Consider the following 19,652-nt stretch of genomic DNA (forward strand, 5'->3'; position numbering starts at 1 on the left):
CAGCCCATCAGCCCTGGGCCCACCCCCAACCCACCACCACCATGCCCCACGCCTGCACAAGCCTGCGGGGGTGATTGTACCTTCTAAAGACAGGCATGAGGAGGAAGTGAGAGGCCATCACGAAAAGGCAAATCCTAGATGATTCCACCTGCATGAGGTTCCTGGACTAACAGAATCCATATGGGCAAGTAGAATGCCAGTTACCTGAGCCTGTGAGGTGATGGGGTTTTTTTTTTGTTTGTTTGTTTGTTTGTTTTGTTTTGTTTTAATGTGTGTAGGGTTCCCATTTTACAAGATTCTGGAGATTTTCTAGAATGTTCTAAAAAAAAAAGTCTTAGTGATGGATGTTATGATTGTGACACACAATATAAATGCATTTAACACCCCTTACTGTACACTTTAAACTGGGTAAAATGGTGTTATGTTCCATAATTTTTACCATAGTTTTAAAAAATAAACAATTTTGGGCTGAGCATAGTGGCACATGCCTTTAATCCCAGCACTCAGGAGGCAGAGGCAGGCAGATCTGAGTTCGAGGCCAGCCTGGTCTAGAATTCCAGGACAGCCAGGGCTACACAGAGAACCCTGTCCCCCCCCCCAAAAAAATCAAAAAATAATTCATTAAAAACACAGCTACCAGGGTCCACAAGATGACTCAACAGGTAAAGGCATTTTCTACTGAGACCAAAAACCCCTGGATCAAATTCCTACAAGTTTGCGAATAGTTCACATGCGCACACATGCATTCAGGTCTACCACGCATGCATGCACTAGAATAAAACACTGTTTCTAAAACTGCAGCAAGCAGGGCTGACACACTGTGTGCAGGATCACATTTACTGCTCTTCTTAACCCCTCAAAAAGCATTCTTTTCCTCATTTACTAAAGAAACCACAGGGCCTGGAAAGATAGCTCAACTGTTAAAAGCACTGGCTGTTCTCCCAGAGGACCCAAGTTGAAGTCCCAGCACCCACATAGCATCTCACAACTGTCTGTAACTTCAGTTCCAGAGGATCTGACAGTGTCTAACACACAGACAGACATGCAGACAAAACATCAATGCACATAAAAATTAATAAATAAAAAAAAATTAAACCAGGCGTGGTGGTACATACCTATAATCCCAGTACCAGGAAAGCAGAGGCAGGCAGATCTCTGTGAGTTGAAGGCCACCTGGTCTACAAAGTGAGTCCAGGACAGCCAAGGCTACACGGAGAAAATAATAATAATAGAAAAGAAAAGAAAAAAAGAAGGAAACCAAGGCCGGGAAGACTCTGGTCCAGGTCACAGGTTCTGCCCCCACCTCAGACCAGAGAGCCACATCTGCTACTCCTCCCCCAGCCCTCCCCGATGGGGGGCAGGGAGCCTAACCTGTCCTGTCCTCCTGCAGGCACCACAGGGCTCTATCAAGGCACCAACGGATTGACCAACACAGCCGGATTTGGGAGCGTGCACCAGGTAGACATGGCGCCTGCCACTTCTCTTCTCGTTTCTTTTAAATGTTCCCCTTAACTCAAGGTGCCCCACAGAGCCCCTTCACACACACAATTCCCACCAAAAAAAAACCTGTCCTCCTAGCCCTGGGTACAGGGATTCCAGGAGCCAGATTGGGCAAAAGACCACTAGAGATAAAATTACAAGATCCCCACGATGTCAGGTCCGATCTTCCCTGAGCCGGAGCATCTAGGGGCTCTTGAATGTGGGCTGTGAGCACACTGTAGGTGCTTTTTCTGGACCATGAGCCTCTCCAGGGAACAACACATCCTGCTCCCTCTGCATCTGATGGGATGCTTCATGAGATGCTGGCCATGGTGGGATTCACTTGGTTTCCTTTAGAGCCAGTTAAGAGTCAGTCTGGAAAAGAGCTGGATATGGTGCTGCACACCTGTGATCCAGCCATCAGGAGGGTGATGCAGGAGGACCAGGAGGTCAAGGTCATCCTCAGCTATTTAGTATGCTCAACTAAGCTACATGAGACCTTGTCTTAAACAGCCAAAAGAAAATTTAGCTGGGGGCTGGAGAGATGGCTCGGTGGTTAAAAATAGTGGAAGTCTTAGTCCTCACCTGAGGGGGTTCACAGCTGCCTGTAACTCCAGCTCCATGGGATCTGGCACCTTCTTCTGGTCTCTGTGGGCATCTGCACACATGTGGCATGCACCCGCATGGACACATACATATACGTATATAATTTTTTTTAAGGGCTAGCCTATGGGAGCTGGAGGTGTTTCTCAGTGGTTAGATCACTGGCTGTTCTTTTGAAGGGCACCCATTCCTAGCAGCCAGCCACATGGCAGCTCACAACTGGCTATAACTCTAGTTCCAGGGGGTCTGATGCACTCGCACAGACACACACACAGGAAAACCACCAGTGCACATAAAATAAAAACAAATATATTGTTTTAAAAAAAGAATTAGCCTACTAAGGGTAGACTGCATAGCTTAATGGTCAAGTGTCTGACAGCATGTTTGAGGCCCTAGGTCCTATTTCCAGGACTTCTGCAGGCACTTGCTAAAAGACTCTCTTAAATGTACTTCCTGTAAGTCTGAAATCCTATCAAAGCAAAAGGCTGGTGTGTTTCTAAAACATGGACGTGCAAGGAGAACATAGTCTCCCTCCCAGCTCCATGAACTACACCCACAAACCCAAAGCTTGTATCTGAAGTGGGACTTTTCAGATGCCATTCTTAACCCTGGGGATCGGACCAGTGCACCCTAAGACCCTGCCACAAGTTGACTCCCCAGTAATTCTGACTTAGCAGATATGAGCTGGGGCCCCAGAACGTTCTATAAGTTTCTCATGGGTGAATCACTAATGATAATTGTGGTGGTGGTGGTGGTGGTGGTGGTGGTGATGATGGTTATGGTGGTGATGGTGATGGTAGTGATGGTGATGGTGGTTATGGTGGTGATGGTGGTTATGGTGATGGTGGTGATGGTGATGGTGGTGATAGTGATGGTGGTGATGGTGATGGTGGTCATGGTGGTGATGGTGGTGGTGGTAATAGTGCTAGTAATTATGGTGATAGTGGAAGAGATAGTGGTGATGGTGGTGATGGCGATCATCATAGTAGTGATAGTTATGGTGATGGGGGGGAGACGGTGATGGTATCGATGAGGATGATGATTGTGACTGTGTTTGAGACAATGATTGGCTAACCTGGGCTGGGGTGGGGAGAACCGCCCTGCTGAACTTGATTCAGGCTGATTGGCATCTCCTAATGGAACATTCTGAACCCTTGATATTGTAGGAACTGCTACATTTGAAACTTGTTCCTCGAAGTGCTCCTCGCCCCCAGGCCTGTGCTCCCTTGGTTGTTCACACTACATCTTTGAAGCTACTGTGAACGCTAGCCCAGCTCTCATGCTGGAGACCCTGTCAGGGCCACACCCCTGTTCTTCAAGGTCATCAGCCATCCCCCAGCTTTAATCAAATTCTTGGGCTTGGGGGTTTCTCTACACCTGGTGTGTAAGGCAGGCAGGAAGTGTCAGGGCGTCCCCTGCCCCCTCCACATCCCCAATCCCAGGAGCTAATCTACAGATGGCTGAACCCACATCCACACCACAGTTCCCACCCCTGAGGAAAAGCAAGTTCAGACAGGGATTCCCACCACTTCCACCTTCCCAGTGTGGGTCATCTTGCCCAGACCTGTGACAGCCAACGCAGGGCCACCCCTCTTTCCACTCCGTGGTTTCATCCTTCCTTCCCCCCTGTGTCTCCTCTACTTTTCAGCCTATGCCACATGCTCTTGGCTCTGGGGTCAGATTCCATTTGTGAGAGAACCAAGTGGCAGTGGTCTGATGGTCGATGTTTACTCTGAAAAGAGAGCCTGGGCTACCCAGCCTTGGCGTCTCGTCACTCACCCCGTGTCTGTCGTGTTTTCTTTTGCCAGGATTACCCCTCGTACCCCGGCTTCCCACAGAACCAGTACCCCCAGTATTTCAGCCCATCGTACAACCCTCCCTACGTCCCAGCCAGCAGCCTTTGCTCCTCGCCCCTCTCTACGTCCACCTACGTCCTCCAGGAGGCCCCTCACAATGTCCCCAGCCAGAGTTCTGAGTCACTGGCCGGTAAGTACACTTGCCTTCTCTCTCATTCACGCCTGTGCTCTGAGCTCCCGTGTGAAGATTTGCGAGCCGTGCTCCAAAAGAAACACACTCTTGCATAGTCCTCTCTCGTGACTTCTCTATCCTTAGTACCAAGCATGTGTTAAGCACCTACTGTTTTCCAGGCGCTCCTTTGTTTGAACTACTGCAAAAAGGGGTCTCAGAAAGAATTTTCTTAATGTTTTTTTTTTTTTTACATGTATGTGTTTTGTTGGCTTGAAACTGGAGTTACAGGTGGTCGTGATTTTCATGTGTACGCTGGGAACTGAACTTGGCCTCTCTGTAAGAACAGTAAGTGCAGTTAGCCCCTGAGCCATCTCTCCAGCCCTGAGGCTCTGCCTGTTTGATCTTTGTAGACTGGAATAAAATAGTCTCCCAGAGGCATTTACAAACTGGAGTAAGGCGAGTCACAGTCCTAACAAGAAAGCGGCTTCTCGGGCTGAAGAGATGGCTCAGAGGTTAAGAGCACTGGTTGCTCTTCCAAAGGTCCTGAGTTCAATTCCCAGCAACCACATAGTGGCTCACAACTGTCTACAGTGAGATCCGATGCGGTGCCCTCTTCTGGTATGCAGGCATATATGCAGGCAGAACACTGTATACATAAAAAATAAATCTTTATAGAAAGAAAGAAAGAAGAGAGAGAAAGGGGCTTTCTCACCCCCAGCCCGCAACCCCCACCTTCCACTTAGAACAGTGAAGATCAGAGTAACTAGAAACTGTGGTGCTGGGATTTGAACCCAGGCCTATGGATCTTCATCTTCTATACTGAGCTGCACATTGGCTATGAACAACTGAGATGTTGAAAATAGAAAGAAAAAAAAAAACCCAGTATACAAAAGGAAAAAATCCCACTTGCTGGCCAGGTATAAACACAGTGTTGGTTGGGGGAGAGGTCAGCATAGTTTCGGGGGTTCTAACAAAATGCTGGGCCGTGGCCTCCGATCTCTGGGCTTTATCCTACCTGCTACACCACCGCAGAGAAGAGCGCCTTCCTTCTGGACCCTTCTGCCAGAGCGCTCTGATTGGCCAGCTTGGTCACGTGCCCATCCTGAGCCAGTCTCTGTGGCTTAGGTACAATGCTGGAATGGAAAAGTGGGTCTGGCTCTCATGCCCACAGCTGGAACTAGGCTTGAGTCAGCTCTACTAGAACCAGTAGACTAAGAGGAAGGAGAGGGGCAAGGAAACCCAGAACCCCAGAGCCAGAAGGCAGACGCCCTTAGCCCCTATCCTGGGTCCCACCTCCACCGGGAGCTATACAGCCGAGGCTACTTTCAAACCTGCAATCCTCCTGCTGCAGCTTCCCAACGGTTACCAGAGGTTGCTGTCTGGACCAGGCATTTCCAAGTTCTTGGGGTCTTGTTCAAAGAATTCATGAAGTGCCCAAAAATAGCAATGCCACAGGGTTTTATTCGGGAGTGAGGGGGGGGGGCGGTGGGAGGGTGAGGGTCTGGGCGTGGGGGATGCAGGGGTTAAGCAAAGCAAAAGCTCTGTGCTGCAGGGGAGTGGTGGGCTCCAGCAAGGTTGCCCAAGAGCTCTGAGGAGGAGGAATTCATTGCTAGAAGCAGGGAGTGGGTGATTTTCTGTTTTGACTGACAGGCCTTGGTTATATAAAGCTTGGTTTGCTGCAGATATCCTTTCCCGTGATGCATCTGGTTTAATCATATGCATGCCCAATCATGCATAGGCATAAGATGGTAAATAGAAGATTTTCCTTAAAAGACCTTTTAGAGGACCGTTTGCCTTATTGTGCATGTACCCAAAAACCAATCCAGAGTGGAGCAGCCCCCTGCCCCTAGTTCCAGGATATGTTTAGCCACAAAAAGGAGTTACTGTAAGGTCACTTGCTTGGAAGTTACTAGGGAGAACTGAGGTGGGGTGACAGCTCGCTTTGTCTGGAAGGAGTGGTATGTAGCTCAGTGCAGGTGGGGGTGAGGGGTGTCCCAGGTTGCTCAGCATACAGTCTCATTCTTTTGTTGTTTTGTCTTATTTGAGCCCAGGCTGTCCTTGAACTCAGGATGTAGCCAAGGGTAGCCTTGACTCCTCCATCCTCCTGCCTTCATCCACCTCCAGTGCTGAGATTATAGGCATGGGCCTCAGCACCCAGCCTTAAATTCATCCCCTCTGCCTCTTTTCTGAGTTGCTTGGAGAAGCTGAGCGGCATGGTGCCTTGTGGGTATTATTTCCTAGCTATGCCTTGCTTAATGGGTGGGAAAGAAGCCTCTCCCCCTCTCTTCCTGAGTTCTGGGTGTGGCTGTGAATCTTGAGCTACACTTCCCTTCATCCCTGTCCTGGAGACAAATGGGGATACCTGGCCGAGTGCCCCACAGTCAGCTTTCAAGGAGTGTCAGGCTGGAGTGGTTTTTAATCTTTATAGTTTCATCCCAGAATATATACTGAGTACACTGTCCCTGCTCACTCCAAACTTCAAAATCATTTGCTCTGGAGAGAGAGCATTGAGTCTTCCTGACCTTGGACCGTCTTTAGCATTCTGCTTCTCTGAATGTAGCCTCTGCACACTGGTTTCAACAAAGGAGAAAACAGAGGAGCTGGTGGGAAGACCTAGCGGAGAATGCTGCCGGCAGGAAGACGGGCCAGTACGTTGCCCTTCCTGAGGAGTTGGGTTATATGGCTCCCTGTGTCTCTGAGGTGTCCCTTCCATGTCTTCCATTCCTCATTTATCCCTTGGCCTCATGTATAACAATAAATGGCTGGGTTGGCTTTTACTGTGTCTCACATTCTCACATGTGTGGGCAAAATACTGTATAAATAATAAATAAATCTTTTTTTAAAAAAGAAGAAAAAGAATCCTTACTGCAGTTAATATCAGAGCAAAGGACCAGAAGAAACATGGTAGTTCTTAACAGGACCCATGTTAAGTAAACAGTAATGCATCCACCAGAGGCATACTATGCAGCTCAGAAAAAAGATGGGCACAGCAATGTCTGTGTAAGCCACCCTCTCTGAACTGCTATCGTAGGTGGAGACAAGTAAAAGGCCCACATATGCAAATCCAGGCACCCTGTCTAACACCTGAAATCTCAGCACTCAGGAGGCTGAGGCAGGAGGATTGCCATGAGTTCAGGGCTAGCCTGAATTACATACTGAGTTCCAGGCCAGGCTGAACCAGAGTGAGACTATGTCTTACCTCACCCTCATGGGGAGAAAAAAAAGCAAGACTATGTGTGAAATATGTCCCCAGAGTTTTCCTAAATGGAAGTGTAGGTTGACATTTATGTTTGCATAAGAAATTTCTGGGGAAATGCAAAGCCACTGCCCGTGGTGAGTTTCTCTGGAGAGGACAGCTGAAAATGTAGAATGGAAGGGGACAGCTGTGGTAAGAGACGGTCTGTCAGCGCATCTCAGCAGCAGGGCGTTCCTTCCAGCAGCACACACGACCTCACATACTGAACCACAGAGCAAGTTCCTGTTCAGCCAGCATTCAAGACAGAGAGCCCAGCCTCTGGCAGCAGTGGAATTAAGTCAGTGATAAAATAGCGAGTACTTCTGGAAGTTTCTCAAATGTTAAGAAGCTCAGTAGTGTACTTCTATGAAACCTGGAGGTCAAAGGGGAATATAAAAGCACTTTCAATTGAATCAAAATAAAAACAACATATCAAAATTTATGGACTGTCATTAAAACAGCGAAGGGAAAATTTTAGCAGTTAGAAAAGAAGAAAATGGATTGTACCTCATCTTTTTTAATTTTTAAAAAAATATTCAGCCATTTTTCATTTTATGGCTTTGAATGTCCCACCTGTGGGCTGTGCTTACGGAGGCCAGAAGAGGGCATGAGACACTTTGGAACTGGAATTACAAACGTTTGTGATCGCCATGTAGTGCTGGGAATGGAACCCGGGCAGCCAGTGCTCTTGACCACCGAGCCCCAACCCTCACCTATCTTAAGAAACTCACAACAGAGACAAATTAAGTCCAAAGTAAGCAGGGGCTCAGAAATAAGAGACCAGAGGGGAAATCCACAAATGCTGAAAACAGAATAAAGGAAGGGGGGGGGTCAAATGACCATAAAGGATAGGTGATTGTGCCTGAGTTGACTGTTTAGATAAAATGTGATTCCGCGTAAGCCAGAAACTACCCCTCTCACACGAGAAGAAAGTGATTCCCTATCCAGTGAACAAACTGTTGCTGCTGAAGCTCAGCAGAGCTAGGGTGTGACTCTGTCGGAAAAGTTCAGGCCTAGTGTGCGTGAAGCACTGGGCTCCATCACCAATGCCACACAGAACCAGCGCGGTGGCGCGCATCTGCTATCTCAGCACTGGGGAGCTGGAGGCGGGAGAATCAGGAGTTCAGAGTCATCCTTGGCTACATAGTGAAGTCAGCTCCAGCTTGAGCTATGTGAGACCCTGCCTCAAAGGCAAACAGAAACCACGAGGAAAATGCCAGCCCCGGATGGCTTTGCTGCCTAAGTCCACTGAACATTTTAGTGAGTTTCTGTCAGTTTCTAAGAAAATTAAAGTTAAATCCTTCATGGGACATCCTCTGGGGGACATCAGTAGCTGGAAGTCAAAACTGGACACAGACATGATAAGAAAACCCCAGGCCACATGCTTCATAAACAGAGATACTTCTAAAGAAAGCAATAGTAAGGCAAGACTAAGCTTTTATTGGTTGGGTTTTTATCCAAAGGATGCAAAAATTGGTTTACAATTGGAATTCGATTGATATAATTCACCATATTTGCAAGCTGAAGGGTGCAGGAGTGCTTAACATTTTAAAATCTCCAAAACAAGCAGAAAGGGAGAGAGAGAGCCTCCACCTCAGCCAGGAGGAGTGTGTTTGTGTGCGTCAGACAGACAGACAGACAGACAGACAGACAGACAGACAGACACAGACACAGAGAGACAGAGACAGACACAGAGACAGAGACAGAGACAGACAGACACAGAGACAGGCTCCACCTCAGCCACATCTGGCCTGTTCATTCCTCCCCAGGTGGAAGTCACCTGTCAGCTCAGCTCTCTCATCTTCAAGTACAGCACCCCACAATTGGGGGGAGCTTTTGGAGCCCTTTGAGTCATGAGGGTGGAGCCCTTAGGAATGGGGTTAATGTCCCTGTAAGAACAGGTAAGGGAGCTGATATTGCTCTCTACCCCCTGTGGAAGATATGGCAAACCCTGCCCACTGAGAAGACCAGAGCCTTCACCAAGAACTGGCCCAGCTGGCACCTTGCACTTCCCAGCTTCTGGAACACTTGCAGATCTGAGACACCTGCTCAGCAGTTAGGAGGGCATGCTGTTCTTGCAGAGGACCCAAGTTCAATTCCCAGTACCCATTTTGCGTGGCTCACAACTCTGAAACTCTGAAACTCAGAGCTCAAGGGATCTGATACCCCCTTCTGGACTCCAATGGCACCAGCACTCAGACACAGACACACACAGACACACACACACACACACACACACACACACACACACACACACACACACACATACACACACACATGCCCACGTGATTTTTTAAATCAATTTAATTTGTTTTCGAAACAGGGTTTCTCTGTGTAGCCCTGTCTATTCTGGACTCGCTTTGCAGGCCAGGCTGGCCTAAAACTCACAGCAATCCACCTGCCTCTGCCTCCCAAGTGCTGGGATTAAAGGCGTGCACCACCATGCCTGGCTGATTTTTTAGTTTTAAAAAAATACTTGTGTTGTTTGAACCGCCCAGTCAGTGCTGGTTTTGCTGTAACAGACCAAACTAAAACTGCACAGGTTCAAAAGATCCTCAGACACCCACAAGACAATATTACAACGAGATGTCTACTGATTTTTGGTAGTGAGAACCAAAGCTTGGCCCTTGAGCATGTTAGGCAAGTGTTGTACCGCTGAGCTACAGCCCCGGCTCTACAGCCCCGGCTCTACAGCCCCGGCTCTCTCCTTTACCTTTTATTTTGAGACAATGTCTCGCTAAGTTGCTGGCCTTGCACTCACTCTGTAGCTCAGGACAGCCTTGAACTTTTGATCCTCTTGCCTCAGCCCCCCAGGTAGCTGGGGTCACACTTGTACTACAATGACCAGCTAAAGTGCCCACTCTTAATATTTCCATCAAGTTTCCGAGCTTAGAAGAAATCTTCTTCCTCCTGAAGAAAGCTGTTCCTGACTCCATGCTGGGAGTGTCCAGTGCTGCACCCCAAAAGTGCTGGCTTGTGGGAGAAGGACCATCCTGCTGACATCGCGTGGTTTCTTTTCTCCTTGTGCCCTTTAGTCTGCTAAGGAGCTCTATAAATATTTTTGAAAAACTAATTTGAGTCTCCTGGGTTTGGGGGGCGGGGGGTACAGACAATCCTTCCAGGGCAGGAGAAAGAGAAAACTCAGGCCATTTCCAAACACATTTAGACAAAGCTGACCCTCCCTCCTACCATGACCTGGGAGCTGGAGGAGAGATGGCACCTGCAGGACACATTTAGAAGCAAACGCAAGCAACTAGGGAGAGAGAAAATACGATGGGACGTTCTCTGAGGGCCCCAGTGGGTTCAAAGCTCTAACGCTATACTGATGAGGAGGACAGGTCCAAATCTTGCCACTAAAAGTTGCAGGGATGCCAGGCAAATTCAGCAACCTCAATAAAACCACACATACCATGTGCCTCTGGAGGGGGCCTCTCTTGAAACTAGCTATGTAAGGCCATGTCTCTCCACTGCCGTAATGCAATACCAGACACTTGCTAACTTTATAAAGAAGAGAGGTTTGTCCTGCTCACACTCTGGAGAGACACCAAACCTTTACGGAGTGTGTCCCCAGTTGATCTGACGACCTCCCACAAGACTCCCTCTTTGAAAGTCCAGCCATTACCACTCTGGGGATCAAACCCCCAAAGCTGGAGTAGAAATTGCTGGAAGCTCATCTTGCTGTGGGCATGCATCTTCATCCTTATGCCCACTAAGAGTCTTCAAGCCATCGGCATGGGCTGCACACTGTAGTCAGAGCCGCGCTCCTCACTTCTTCCAGATCTTTGAGCAGATACCCTTTCACTCAGGAAGCCTTCCCTCACAGACCCCTCATGTAACACCCATACCACCACCCCAACACCCTACACACATGCGCACATTTGTGTGTAGAAACCAGATGAGAATCTCAGGTGTCACCCTTAAAAACACCATTCGCCTCCTTTGAGCCAAAGTTTCTCCTTGGCCTGGAGCTCACCAATTAGGCTAGAGTAGCTGGCCAGCTAGCCCTGAGCCAGGCCTATCTCCGTCTCCCTAGCACTGGGATGACCCTTTGGAATTGAACTCGGGACCTTAGGACCTTAGGCCTATAAGGCAGATGTTAAGTAATGCCCCTAGCCTTTGCTGGAGTTTTTAAAGTGTTTGAGCCTCTAGACAGGGCCCAGAACCTGAAACAGGGCCTGATGTCTACTGGCTGGGAGAAAGACACCAGTGTGGACGGCAGTGGGCAGTGATATAATCTTATAATCTTGACATCCAGTGCCATCTTTAGGGTCTCCTCTGGGAGTTGCATGGCATGGTGATGGTGTGTGTAGTACCAAGGAAGAGACACCCGGCCAAGCTTCTGACCTGTGGACCATCCTTTGTCTTTCCCCCAGGTGACTACAACACACACAACGGGCCCTCCACACCAGCAAAAGAGGGCGACACAGACAGGCCACATCGGGCCTCAGATGGGAAGCTTCGTGGCCGGTCAAAGAGGAGTAGCGACCCCTCTCCAGCAGGGGATAATGAAATCGAGGTAACCAGGGGGGTGTCTGCTGGGAGGGGAGAAGCTGATCTCTGAATCGCTGCTGAGGGCTGAGGCTCTCCAAGCATTTCTGTCAGTCGCACTTTCTAAGCACAATCTAGTGACAGCGCCACTACCCAGGGGGAGAGACCCAGGAGAATTAGGTTGACTGTATAGAGTCCTGCTGGGTGACTGAAGCAGGGAAGGACAGACAGACTGAGAGCCAGCATGAACCATGCTTCGCACACCTCAGTCACATCCGAGTCCCCTGGGGGCACGATGGAGCTGTCTCAGAGGCTCCAATTCCATAAATCCCGGGCAAGCCAGAGAAGTGGCATGTGTAACAAGCCACTTAGGCTGCTGAACCCCAAAGGGGCTTACACCCTGAGAGTCTCTATTAAGGAAGATGGTGGGCAGGATCTTCAACTGAGTATAGAGGAGGGCACACTTTGTAAAGAGAGGTGCCAGGCGTGGTGGCGCATGCTTTTAATCCCAGCACTTGGGAGGCAGAGGCCAGCAGATCGCTGAGAGTTCGAGGCCAGCCTGGTCTACAAAGCGAGTCCAGGACAGCCAAGGCTACACAGAGAAACCCTGTCTCGAAAGACCAAAAAGAAGAAAGAAAGAAAGAAAGAAAGAAAGAAAGAAAGAAAGAAAGAAAGAAAGAAAACAAAGAGCTAGGGCCTCTCGTTGACTCTGGAGATCACGGATTGGCTAGAATATCTGGTCACCAAACACCCTGGATCCACCTGCTTCTGCTCCCCCGGAGTCTGCCCCACCCTGAGGCTGGCTTAATAGTGTGTGCTGGGGATTCAAAACCCAGGCCCCTGTGTAGCAAGCATTTTACTGGCTGGAGCTGTCCCTCCAGGCTCCTCTCCATTGCTGCAGCCCCCTCTCCATGTCCCTCCTCCCCTGCAGGTTCTGTGGTTTCTGTCTTTGCCACCAAAGACTGGGTGGCTGATACTCCAATGTCCTTATGTACAGTACTCAGCTTCCATCCTTATTTTTGAATGGAGTGGGGATTAAGATAGGGTCTTACTACATAGCCCCAGGCTAACCTTAAGCCTCAAATCCTTTTGCCTATCTCAGCCTCCCCAGTGCTGGGATCCCAGGCAAGTGCCACTGTGCCTAGCTTCCCTCGATCTTAAAGCCATCCTTCTCGCTGAACTGAGGAGATCCTTACATTTCCCTCAGTGGGGGTTCGGGTCTTTTCAAAAAGGCTCCTGTTGTCTGTGACCTGCCTCCCTCCCACATTCCTGCAGGTCTCCACCATCTTGAAAATGCAGAGAGTATACAGGGAAACTCTCCCTTCTGGAGAACTTGGCACTTACCTGCCACAGCGTCAGCTCTTGGTTTGAACAGTGGGAGAGGAGAGACACCCTTCCATGCCACTGAGAAGGGAGTGGGAGGGCCGAAGCATGCAAGTGGGGGTACCCAGGGCAATATTATTCTGGAAACACCTGCTTCTTCATCCTACAGTACCAGCGGGCGAGACTGGGCGCCGAGGTGTGAGCAGCGCTTTGCCTGTGAGTTTAACGTCAGCAGGCGTGTTCACACCTCTTAAGTCTCTGGCAGTTTCATAAATGGCAGAAGCCCAGGAGAGAGGCCTGTGCTGAAGGGGGGGGGTTCTGAGCGTGTGTTAGATGAAACCCTTGGGCTGCAGATGCCAGAAAGCAGCTTGAGCTGGCTGACATGTAGAAAGCAGACTTTGTTTGAAGAATACAGAGCCGTTCTTGGAAAGCAAGGGTGGTGGGCAGCCTGGCCGTGGGGCATCAGAGAGGTGATGGGACCAGCCTGCAAAGCAGACAAGGAAACTCAGTTAGGCATCTCTCCTCACTTGGTGAAGGAGCTAAAAAGCCCCACACTGTGCCTTCTCAATAGCCCTGCCCCACACAGCACTCCTCAGACCACTCCAGCTCCCCTGCTCTCACTGGAAGCCGCATCCTAAGGAAGCATAGGGCTCACTGACACTCTCAATAGATTTTCCCTTCCCTTCAGTCTGCTTGGCTACTAACAGCCCCCCAAATAAGGTTTTCTTTCAGACCCCAATTTTAAATCTCAGCTCTATTCAGGGTAGCTAGAGATCTACTCAGGATCAAATTGTATTAGCCATGGATTGGGACCTGCATAATGTCCCCAGGAGCTCACCTGCTATGACTAGGCTGGGGGTCAGTGAGATGAGGAAATGGGATTAGGACGGCCTGAGGGAAAGTTAATGGAGCCTACAATGGATCCCAAGACATACATATGCTGCTTTTAATTCTACAGTCAAAAATTCTAAGTTAAGTTGATTCAAGGTATTGAGTTTAACTGAAATAAGATTGGGCACATTTGAACTTCAAAATGCCTCCTCAAAAGGGAAGTTTCCTGACTGTTTTATGTTGACCTATATGGCCCATAATAAGAAATATTCTTGCTGCTGGAGAGATGGCTCAGCAGTTAAGAACACTGGCTGCTCTTCCAGAGGACCCAGGTTCAAATCTCAGCACCCACATGATAGTTCATTACTGTCTATAATTCCAGTTCAAGGGGATCTGGCACACTCACACACACATACATGCAGGCAGAACACCAATGCACATTTTAAAAAGTACAAACAAGCAAACAAATGAGAAAAACAGGCAGTAGTGGCATGCACCTTTAATCCCGGCATTTGGGAGGCAGAAGCAGGCATACCTCTGAGTTTGAGGCCAGCCTGGTCTACAGAGTGAGCTCAAGGACACCTAGGGCTACACAGAGAAACCCTGTCTCAAACAAACAAACCCGGGACTGAGGAGATGGCTCAGTGGGTGTTGTACTTTGTTTTCCTGTTGCTGTCATAAACATCATAATCAAGAGCAACTTGGAGGAGGGAGGGGTTTATATGTCTTACGCTTGGAACCAGAGTCCCTCAAGGAGGGAAGTCAGGGCAGGAACTCAAAGCAGAAGCAGTGGTGGAAACCATGGAGGAGCACTGCTTGCTGGCTTGTTCCCTGCCTCATGTTCAGCCTAGGCTTCTTATACAGCCAAAGATTTCCTGCCTAGGGATGGTGACACCCATGGTGGGCCGGGTTCTCCTACATCAGTTCTCAATCAAGACAATCCCTCACAGCTCTTCGGCTGAGGTTCCCTCACCCCAGATGACTGACTCTAGGTTGGGACAATTTGAGACTAAAAATCTAACCAGGATAGAGAATACATTGCTTCCTGTGCAAGCGTGAGGGCCTGAGTTTGGATCTCCAGCACCCACTTAAAAACCTGAGTGTGACCAGGTGCAGTGGCACACACCTGTAATCCCAGCACGCAGGGAGGCAGAGGCAGGTGAATCGCTGTGAGTCCAAGGCCAGCCTGGTCTACAAAATGAGTCCAGGATAGTCAAGGCTACACAGAGAAACCCTGTCTAAAAACAAACAAACAACAAACAACTGGAATCCCAGGGGTTTGTCATCCAGTCAGCCTAGCCAATCACTAAGCTCCAAGTTCAGTGAGAGATCCTATCTCAAAAAATGATGGGGAGTAACAGAGGAAGACGCCTGCTGTTGACCTCCAGCCTCTACACATGTGTGTGCACCCACATATGCAAATGCAAAAGTGAGCAGAGAACTTCAAGTCTGCGAGATGAGGCCAGTGAAGCATCAGATCTGGTATCTGTGCCTCTGGGCACCAGAGAATAGTGCAGGAATCATGCTGACAATCTGGAGGACATTGTTTCTGAGGAGAATTCTGTCCCCGGAAAATATTAATAAGAGTTTTGCAGCAATTTGGGGAAATTGCTGTCCAAGCATCCCTTCAGAAGGCACAACTTAAGGGTGTACTTGGGTAAAAGGATGCAGCAATTCAAGAAAGGGAGAGACTTGGAGTCCAGAGGACAGTGGATGGAGCTCAGAAATGCACAGGGTGGAATTCTGAGGATACCCAGGCTTACTCTCCCAGGTTTCCCAGGGATAATCCTGTCCACACTGTCCCATCCATTCTCTAAAGATGCTACTCTCAGGCCAAGGGCTATGACTAATTTGAGATTATAATGAAGGCACATTACAAGAAGGAGAGAATAAAAGCAATGAGCAAGATCCAACCAAAACAGAGAGTTCCACCAAGCAGGTGCGAAGCATCTGGGAGCACACTGAGAGTGTTTTAATCATGGTGCCTGCAGGAGAATGAAGGATGGACAGGGAAGCACGTGACCTTGATGGAAGATGAGTTCTCAAAGTGGATCTGGAGCTATGAGGTTGGGTAGATAGATAACTTCTCTCTAAGGTGAACAAAAATAAAAAAATGTTCATAGCTCCTACTTATCAGCATTTAAAATCAACAAATTAGGGCCTGTAGGAAAACTCAGTGAGTAAAGGCATTTTCCAACAGACCTAAGCTGGATCCTGGAACCAGATAAAAGTAGAAGAAAGCTGGCTCCACAAAGTTGTCCTCTGACCTAGACACACACAGACACAGACACACGCACACACACACACACACACACACACACAGAGAGACATACACACAGAGATACACATATGCACACACACAGACGTACACACACACAGACACACTCCCACACAGACACAGACATACACACACAGACACACATATACACACACAGACACACTCACACACAGATACACAGACACACACACACACACACACACACACAGAGAGACATACACACAGAGATACACATATGCACACACACAGACGTACACACACACAGACACACTCCCACACAGACACAGACATACACACACAGACACACATATACACACACAGACACACAGACACACTCACACACAGATACACAGACACACATACACAGGCACACTCACGCAAAGACACATAGTGCCACACATACACACACACACAGAGACATAAACACAAACATATACACATACACACTCCCACAGAGACACACACATGCACAGTGGCACACATGCCTACACGCACACCATACATATACACTAATACTCTTTTTAAAAGTCCATGTGTAAGCCGGGTGTGGTGGCTCACGCCTTTAATCCCAGCACTCGGGAGGCAGAGGCAGGCGGATCGCTGTGAGTTCGAGGCCAGCCTGGTCTACAAAGCAAGTCCAGGACAGCCAAGGCTACACAGAGAAACCCTGTCTCGAAAAACAAAAAAAAAAAAAAAAGTCCATGTGTAGAAGACATTTATAGTTATAAAACTAAATGTGCAGAGTGGTTTACTCACACTGACAAGGAAAAGGTAAAATCAATGGAGATTGAGAGTAGATGCAGAAATGAGGTAGGGACACCAATGCACTCCTCTTGCCTACTTGGTCCTCTGTCTTAGACTGGGGAAGAAATGCAATGGGCCTATATATAGAAATGGAAGATTCTGGGGCTGAAGAGTGGAAAAGAGCACTGGCTGCTCTTCCAGAGGTTCTGAGTTCGATTCCCCGAAAACACATGGTGGCTAACAACCATCTATCCAGGCATCTGATGCCCTCTTCTGTCATGGCGGTGTACATACAGATAAAGAACTCATACCTAAACTTTTAAAAAAAAATTAAAAAGGTCTGGAGAGATGATTGCCCAGCGGTTAAGATCATTGACTGTTCTTCTAGAGGACCTGGGTTCAACTCCCAGCACCCACATGGCAGCTTACAACTATCTGTAACTCCAAGATCTGACATCCTCACAGAGACATACATACAGACAAAACATCAATGCACATAAAATAAAAATGAATAAATTTTTTTTAAAAAGGAAGATTCTGACAGAGTCAAAAGAAATTGTCAAACATTGGCAAGTCCGTTAGGAAAGCTTCTCCTGTACTATTTAGAATTGTGGAGTCAAATTTGCTACAGTCGGAAATAGAACCCGGCTTACAGTGAGCAGTGGACTAACTTGGCGGTATCTCACTTTGCGAAGACAGCCCCAAGGTTTCTCTGTGTTTTGGTTTGGGCCTGAATGCCTCTCTTTTTGAGGTTTTATGTGAAGACCCGTTGATTCCAGCATGGGTGGGATTGGTAGGAGTCCAGAATTTGGCTGTAATGATATACTCAACACAAATGGGGTTCAGTGGCAGCTCAGGGCACAGCATGGGTCCCCTATCTCAAGACGTCTCCAAGAGGATTGGCACCTGCAGACAACAAATAGTCATAGGCGGCTCCATCCTTTCTTCTTCCTCTTTTCTGTCACAGCGGGTGTTTGTCTGGGACCTGGATGAGACAATCATTATATTCCACTCCCTCCTCACAGGGACGTTTGCATCCAGATATGGGAAGGTAAGGATCCAGTTTATTTTTCTCTTTAAAAAAAAAAAAAGCATAGTTGTATATTTGCTTATTCTACATATGCCTATGGGTCTGGGTCTGGGTGTGAGCAGACATGACACGGTAGGGACGTGGAGGTCAGAGAACAGCTTGGGGAAGTCAGTTCTCACCTTCCACCACGTGAGTCCCAGAGACAGAACTCACGTCATCAGGCTTGGCAGGGGTTGCCTTTACCCCACCCCCATGTGCACCCCCCCCCCAGCTACCCTGCTGCCCTATTACTTATTTTCAACTGTGACTGTGTGCCTAGGATACTTGTCCTGGGCATCGTAGGGGCTCCTCATGAGTAACATGTCAACCCAAAGCCACCCCTTTGGGTCGGTCATCCCAGGATTGGACACTGCAAAATATTCCGCTGGTGTATACAAATCTCACTGGTTTCCTAGCTACCGTCTCATCCCTGTTTCCAAAACACAGAGTCATCAGTGTCTATAATTACCAAAAGCCTCGCGGGGCGGGGGTCTACTTCCTTAAAGGGCAGAGGTACACCCCAGCAGAAATATCATAAGCTAGAAAGAGGGAGGAAATGCTTTCCTACTCCCCGGTTGTCTAGAATGTGACACAGACAGGTGGAGGCCAGAGGTCCACAGTGTGTCTCTTCCGCTGGAACTCACTTCCTGACAGGGTTGGCTGGCCAGCAAGCCCCAGGACCCTGTCTCTGCTTCCCTGTCTCTGTGGTTACCGGTGCACACCGCCGTGGCTGGCTTTTTACACAGGTGTCAGGGATCTGGCCCCAAGTCCTCAGGCTTGTGTGGGAGCGTGGACCAACTCATCTCCACAGCCTGCTGTGGACTTGACGGAGCACGGAAGATGAACCGACATCCTCCCATCTCTTCAGGGCAATATGTAGAGGTTGAGGGTGGTACCTAAGAGGAAAGCATGGTGGTTGTCTGCTTGGAGGTGAGAGCCCAGGGGCAGCTGCTTCCAGCACTGGTGGGGAAAGAGACTCACCAGGCCTGGGAAACCCTTTTATTTCTGCTCAGTGTGCTGGGCTTGACATCACCCACGGCTTTCCCAGATGCTTGCGGTTTTTATGGCAGCCATAACGAGCTGGAGGTGTGATTAACAGGTTAGATTTACTGTCTGCCACAATGCTGTGCCGGATATATATAAAAAAATAGTGTCAGGGGCGCAGAAATCTCTTGCCCATAGACACGCCATTAATATGTGTAGCAGGGATGGCGGCATGCATTTTGCAGGCTCTGTGAGGCTTAGGTCGGTGCCGGCAACTAGAGGGGCTGCAGACACGTGTGAGCTTAGCAGCCACAGCAGACACAAACCATCCTCTGGAGCCATGACTAGCAGGTACACTCTCCCCCCAGGGCTGTTGTGCATCAACCACTAAGGCTATTTTGTGGGTATCCACCCACCCCAGGCACACACTGGAGTGTGTTGGGTGAGACTCTATGAGCCCAGGAGAAGCCTTCCTAATGTGTCCCCTTGGCTTCGGAAGCTACACTAAGGAGGCCCTTGAGGAAAAGGACACACCAAGTGCTCTGTTCTGGGTCCATACCCTAGGCCCATGTCATCCCTCTAAGCCAGGCCCCTCCCCCCAGCCCTACTCCCTCAGTCAAGCCACCACCTTCAGTTGGGCCTGCTAGCTG

At 48.8% G+C, this 19,652-nt stretch overlaps 1 protein-coding gene across 1 annotated transcript in view; it reads left to right on the forward strand.

Annotated features, from left to right (window-relative positions):
* Eya2 (EYA transcriptional coactivator and phosphatase 2) overlaps positions 1-19,652 on the forward strand; it is a 98,073-nt gene that overhangs the window by 37,034 nt on the left and 41,387 nt on the right. The window contains exons 5-8 of the mRNA XM_051143813.1: positions 1,391-1,458; positions 3,891-4,068; positions 11,659-11,801; positions 17,917-18,000. Coding sequence (XP_050999770.1) covers positions 1,391-1,458; positions 3,891-4,068; positions 11,659-11,801; positions 17,917-18,000 — 473 coding nt within the window. The remainder of the gene's footprint in view (positions 1-1,390; positions 1,459-3,890; positions 4,069-11,658; positions 11,802-17,916; positions 18,001-19,652) is intronic.

Source organism: Acomys russatus, chromosome 4, assembly GCF_903995435.1.
Source record: "Acomys russatus chromosome 4, mAcoRus1.1, whole genome shotgun sequence".
NCBI classification, from domain to species: domain Eukaryota; kingdom Metazoa; phylum Chordata; class Mammalia; order Rodentia; family Muridae; genus Acomys; species Acomys russatus.